General features: G+C 45.3%; 2 protein-coding genes across 4 annotated transcripts in view; both read left to right on the plus strand.

Annotated features, from left to right (window-relative positions):
• The first annotated feature begins 2,374 nt into the window (after nucleotides 1-2,374).
• The window catches only part of ZNF655 (zinc finger protein 655), a 13,123-nt gene continuing 9,051 nt past the window's right edge, over nucleotides 2,375-6,446 (plus strand). For 2 of the 3 annotated variants that reach the window (XM_015590385.2, XM_015590388.2), the window contains exons 1-2: nucleotides 2,375-2,498; nucleotides 3,458-3,620. In XM_015590385.2, the coding sequence (XP_015445871.1) occupies nucleotides 3,485-3,620 (136 nt within the window). In that variant the 5' untranslated portion in view covers nucleotides 2,375-2,498; nucleotides 3,458-3,484. Of the gene's footprint in view, nucleotides 2,499-3,457; nucleotides 3,621-5,281; nucleotides 5,412-6,446 lie in introns of those variants that run through there. The other variant, XM_025047830.1, reaches the window with a different exon arrangement.
• TMEM225B (transmembrane protein 225B) overlaps nucleotides 3,504-6,446 on the plus strand; it is a 45,486-nt gene continuing 42,543 nt past the window's right edge. Inside the window, exon 1 of the mRNA XM_015590398.2 lies at nucleotides 3,504-3,620. The gene's annotated coding sequence lies outside the window, so the exon portion shown is untranslated. The remainder of the gene's footprint in view (nucleotides 3,621-6,446) is intronic.

Below are 6,446 nucleotides of genomic sequence, written 5' to 3' on the forward strand. Positions count from 1 at the left end.
CTTTTAGTCAGGACAGGATCTTGGGTTTCCTGCCCAAGTGCCACCTCAGTCCCTAGACAAGGAAAAAGACACAAATTTGAATCATATCAAGTTACATTTCTATTATTGATTTACCTACCAAGCAGGTAAAAGAAATCAGGCTTGATTCATATATTTTGTAAAAGAAAGAAAGAAACTTTGGGTAAAAGGTCTCTTTCTGACTGGGACTCCAAGGGCCCTGTTTTGGCCTAAAGCCATTCCTGCCTTAAAATGGGCCAAAGAGAATGCTGAGTTTCAGTGATCCTTATCAGTAGCCAGAGGACCTGAGTTGCCAGTTTCAAGGTAATTATCTAAATTAGAGGGAGAGGGTCTTTCTCCAAAGAAAAGAGGAAAGACTTAACTAGGTTTATTAAAAAGATTAAGAATTTTGCAAGTGATGGCCTGTATCCTTACTGTCTATGACAGTAATAGGGGCCACTCCTGTGTTTGACCCCTTGGTTCCTGTACCCATGAAGTTTTTCTGTTGGAGACAAAATACCATATATATACATATTATTGGTTCAGTGCATATCAATGCATATACTGTATCCCTAACTTTGCAAGGTGCTGTATCTTGTATCAGCAGTTTAGCTGAGTCTTCAACATGCCATTCCATACTTCTGTCAGGCTAGCTGCTTCTGAGTGATGAGTAAGCACCATGAATTTTGTAGTTACAAGCTGAATGTCACACCTTCTTGACTCCAAAATGGGTTCCTTGCTCTAAGTTATGTCCAATGGATACGACATCTTGTAAGTCTGCAAGTGATGGTGGAGGCAAAGCGGTCAGGAAAGACAAACTTATACTCAGAGCATATATAAATTCTGGCATATTTTACTTCTTTTGTACCCATCTATACCTAGTGAATTGGTAGGCATAAAAGAAAGATTAATGAAGTGCTCAATTCATTGGGAATAGTTGCTATGTAGTTTAAACTAAAAATCACAAATTTTATGAGTTGGCTAATTGTTTCCACCTGTGTCACCTGACAACCCCCCCCCCACCCGCGCCGCCCCGAAAGAACATTTTGCTCAGAAACGTAGTAGCTACTGTTTCTTACCACTCTTTGTTAGAGATTGATGCCTATTGGTGGGAAGTAGATTCTCTCTAGTAGGTGCTTCTTGTGGTCCTATCATAGGAGCAAACTAAAGTCAGCTATTAGAAACAAATGCACTATTGCCATAGTTTGCTCACCTCTGCTGTAGAGATGCAGCACTCTGCTAATAGGTACAACTTGTGGGGAAATGGCAACTTAGGAAAGAACCCCAAACTTATAGTTATCCTAGAAGATTAGAAGAGCTGTTAATGAAAAGGAGGGAGTAATGTGTCATTTGTTGTCTCAGAGAACTTAACAGAAAAAATAGGTAGGGGGTATCTTTCTTTTCAACACAGGAAACTTTCTAAATGGAGCTGTCCAGCAAGCAATTGACTAAGCAGTGCAATTTCTATGTTATGCTGATTTCATTGTGACAGGGATACTGTAGACTAGAGAGACTGTCATAGTAGGAAGCTGCATTAGAGCAGTGATACGGAGAAAAGAAAGGAAAGGCATTATCAGAATCTCTGAGGCTGTTGTAGTTTGAAAAAGCATAAGAATGACACGCTTTTGATTTTTCTTATATTTGACATCAAATAGCATTAAAGGATGACATTTAACTTAAACAGAGGAGTATTATCTAAAATCCCTTCCACACCACTTTGATTCTTTAAGAGACTTGCCAGTTCTTAGCAGATCTAGTTCCCCCACAAGACATTATATTCTCTAAAGATCCAGGTCATAATGCCCTAGGGGCTTCTATTCTAGCACTCGGCCTGCCTGGCCTGCCTGTCCACGAGCTCCGTGCGTTACCTGTCCTTGTTTCTGCATAGTCCCATCATCCCCCCAGGAACTGGCCCTCTTCCGTTTCTCTCTTCCACTCCAAATTGCTCAATGCTCCTGCCTTCCCCCAAGAACCTTTGTAGATTCCGATCCCATGGTCCTCATATTACCAAAGCGCCTGCAATCCTCTCTTTAATCAGTATATTCTATACCGTTGTCCTGGAAGTTGGACTATTAGGTCTGCCATTCCTTCTCGCCCGGATACGCACATACGTGGGCTAGCCACCACCCCTCAGGGAATCTCGAGGGATGGCTGAAGCAAGGAAGGGCCAGAGGGGGCGCCCTCCCAAGTCCGGGGCTGTCACAGTCATAACTGGTATATTGGCTACAGAGGCGGCTAGCGGGGTTAGCAGGGAATGAGGTGAGGCTGGGAGACTGACGTGGAACAGCCACGCAAGCCGAGTTCTGAGGGTCCAAACCTTCATCCCGAGCCCTCATCCGGGGGCCGGTCTTCTGCACCCGGCCGTCAGGCTCCGCCTCCGGAAGTGCCGCCTCCAAGCACCGCCTCCAAGCGACAGAGAGCGACCGCCAAAAGGCCAGGGTTGGCCCCGGGCGCCAGGGTGTCTGCGACTGGACGGCAGCTTGGCCCGACACTCCGCTCGGGTGAGTCCCCGGAAGCCTTTCTGGGGTCGCAGTGGGGATGGCCCCTTCGTTAGCCTCCCGGGGAGGAGGAGGAGGCGGCCCCGGCCCTGCGGACGGCGGTTTACGTCCCCAAGAGCGCGCGGCGCCGGCGGTGGGAGGGCCTGTTTCTCCTCAGGCCGGGTTTGCCCAGACGCTCCGCGGACTGAGGGCCTCGCTGTCAGAACCCGGTGGCAGTGCCCTGCAGTGAGCTGGGTCTCTGTGGCCCGCCTCGTCCTTTTGGGACCGTGTCTTCACCTAACAGGGAAGTGGGAGGAGGGCAGCGCCGGGCGAGGCCTTCAGAGGACCCGGCGCGAGGGCCCTTTGAGGGTTGAGGGAAAGGGACGGAGAACTCTGTTGCGTCCTTGGGTTTGAAGGACACCAGTCAAACCTGTTTGAATCGCAGTACTTCCCTGGGTTACTGTCAGGATTGTGGCAAAAGGCCTGCCTCCTTAGTCTGTTAGCGAAGGTTCTGACTCCAAAAGTGGAATTTTGTTATTAGTCAAGACCATTTAGTAATTGAAAGCGAGTTGACAGAGTGTTTACTGAGGTGCCTGCTTTAAAAAAAAATTAATGAGTAATCATGACTAGTATATTTCTCTTGTACAAACTTGAGCCTTGAAAAAAATTTGTAAATTTTAAATATTTGAAACTTACCACAGAAATCTTTACACGATTAAATCGTACTTTCTTGATTTTTTAATAAAATCTGAATTAGTGGAGTCCAAATAAACCTGCATACTTGGAGCATATGATTGGTTTTTAAATATTTGAAACTGAATAGTATCCATTTTTCTTTGTTATTTAATGTAGGTGTTTAACAATCATCAACTATTTTTATTGAGTATCTGCAGTGTGTAAGATACTTTGCTAAGTCCTAAGGATATGAAATGATGGTCTTTTTAAAACTTAGTACAATAATTTCTACTAATCTCACCCCACAGTGATGGTCATTGTCCTCCAGAACGGGGATGGAGGAAATACCGGTTCAGGAAGCAGCAGGATCACCAAGGGTCCAGTTTCAGTCTTTGGAGACCCAGTCTGAGGGTCTACCCCCAGAGCCTCAGCTCGTGCAGGACACCGACATGGAACAGGGACTCTCTGTGGGTAAGGCAGCGAGCACACTTATACCGAGGAGAAGGGGAGTGTACAGGGACTCCTGGGCTTGGTGTAAGAGGCCAGGAACTTCAATAAGAAGATGGCCCCTAAAGGGAGGTCTGGAAGGGAGGGACAGATGCTATTCAGTACAGTCCTGATGTGGGCCCCTCTATTAAGTACAGCCCATCTTTCCTTAATAAGCAGAGTGGTAATCATTTACTTTGCTCCAGCTGTTTTTGTTCATACAACCTTCACTTCATCCCAGTTACCACAGTCACAAATTTTCTAAGATATGCTGCTCTTGCTGCATCTCACAATCCCTGCCTGGCTTTCACTTCTTAGGTATAGGAGCTCTCCCTCCTTCTGTTCCCTTCACTTAATTTCTTCCCTCCTTGACCTTTTGTGCTTTGCCACATGCCATTTTGTTGTAATTGCAGTGTTTGTGACTAACCTAATTTTGATCAAGAAAGCACCCGTTTAATTCCTTGGTTGAGCACAATGCCTGTGAATATATACATGTCACATATTGACTATACAATAACATTTTAATGTATTGTATAGATAGGTTGATCTGTCTTTTCTTTTTTTTGTAAGAATCTTATCTTTGATTATTTGTGGCCAACTGCAGTGCCTGAAATAACTTGTGTCAGTAACACTGATTGAGTGCCACAGTGTGTAGAATGCTGTGGGGAATTGTGGGAGTGTGGAAAGGATTGTGAGGAAACAGATGACCATTCCTTATTCTTAGGGGCCTTACACGCTGGTTGCAGAGACAGTGTCCATTCACAAGAAAAAGCTTAATGATGTTTATAAAACAGTGTCTGGGAAAGGGTCAGAACTCTACTAAATAACCATGGCCTGGGACAAGTCACTGCAAGTCTTTATGCTTTGCTTTGCCCGTCTGCAAAACAGGTATAGTTCTTACCCTTCTCTTAGAGGAATGTCATGTCATGAGGTTAAAGTGAAATATGAGATTTCATAATCAAATCCTGTTTCACGGGTCTAAACATGTGTAAGCAGGGCATGCCAAGTGCTGAGAAGGAGCAGAATACCCATTCAATACCTGATAAATGTTCATTGGTTTTACTAGAATGTTGATGTGAAGAAGGGTCCCACTGACTCTCTTCTGTAAGGGAGCCCTAGGGAAGGGCTGCTCTCACTCTTGGCTCCTTTCTCCTCCCTTAGCTCCACCTGTTCCCCAGGTGCCTGCTCTTCCCCACGAGGGAAGCCCAGGAGACCAGGCAGCTGCGCTCCTGACAGCCAGGTACCAGGTGAGCTGAGGAACCCTTTGCTTTTCCTCAGGGACTATTGCTGCTGATTGAGTGTGGCCCTTCCCTCGTCCCATCTGTAAACTTTGCGTGGAATTTTTTTCAGTAGCAGACCTGAGTTTGGAAACTGATCCTCCTCAGAGACCTGGACTTCACACAAACCACTTTCCCATTTCCCCCAAACCACCAGCAAAAAACACTGTTTCTTCTTTCTCCCTGGTGCTGTGATGGGCACTTATTAGGTGTTAAAGGGTTATGGAACTTGTTCCCTAGATTCTAATCTGTTCTCACTCCTCCCCAACATAAATGTACACTGGAGAGTCTACCTCTATCATCTCCTTTGCCCTCTGGCCATGATGCTATAGTGGCCTCATTCCCCAGAGCAGCCAGGCTGTGTTATTTCAGGAGTTTGTGACATTCGAGGATGTGGCTGTGCACCTTACTCGAGAGGAATGGGGATGCCTGGACCCTGTTCAGAGGGATCTCTACAGAGAAGTGATGTTAGAGAATTATGGGAACGTGGTCTCGCTGGGTAAGGACTGTCTTTTTATTCGGTTTACCTATTGGGATTTATCTGAGTAGGTATGAAGTTTCTGAGAAAGTAGAATGTGGCTTAGATTCTAGATCTTAATCTTTGAATCCTCCATCTTTAAAGTCATCTCCTCCAGGAGTGGTTTTCCTTTGGGGGTTTTAAGATGAGATGTTCTACTCCTTATCCTGAGTTATTAGTTCTTGCTTTTGTGGAGCATCTATTTCCCTGTTAGAAAAGGGAGACTTGCTTGTGCTTTGCTTAAGTTCTCACCTTCCTTATCTTTTCCCTTTTTATGAGAGACTGTAGGGCCTCCAAACCCACAACTAGACACTTTCCTTCCTGGTAATTCAGTGTCCATGTATCTGAGAGTTCCTCATTTTCCTCAGAAGAAGAAATGCTTTTTTAAAAGATAGGTTAAAATCTTTTTGAGTAATCCCTCACCTCTTAGGATACCTAAATCCATCTCCAAGCAGGCAGAATTTGAGAGACTTCATTTCAGTGAGTACATTTCACTGTGTCACCCAGATGATAATCCTAAGTAATCTCATCTCCAGCAACAGAAGTCTCACTCAGAACTTAAACCGAGTCTCTCCTTGGTCATTTGGATGGTCCAGTAGGCAGCTGAGATTAGGTAACCTGTGGTGCTGTGGAGAAGCATCAGTGGGGATTGTTGCTGGCAACCCCCCTTGATGTGAGCATTGCTCCTTTTTCTTTTTTAGCCTGTCTCTGCTTTTGTTCTTTTTATTTATGTATGTATTTAATTGCATTTCTTTCTCTCTCTCCCTCCCTTCCTCTCGCTCTTCCTTTGCTTTGCCTATGCTGAAGGAATCCAGGGTGTTGCTTTGTGTCCTTAATTACACTCAGGATTAAAGAGGTCTTGTCTGTGGGGAGGCAGCCTGCCCACTGGGAAGGTTTTTAGCGTGTTTTCCATTCCTGGCTCTTTGATCTTTGTAGGCATACTTCTCCGTCTTCCCACCAACCGGATTCATAGTGTGAATTCCTGTCCGGCCCTGAGTCATACCCAGGCAAGTGCTT

The sequence above is a fragment of the Pteropus alecto genome, unplaced genomic scaffold (genome assembly GCF_000325575.1).
Source record: "Pteropus alecto unplaced genomic scaffold, ASM32557v1 scaffold20, whole genome shotgun sequence".
NCBI lineage: Eukaryota > Metazoa > Chordata > Mammalia > Chiroptera > Pteropodidae > Pteropus > Pteropus alecto.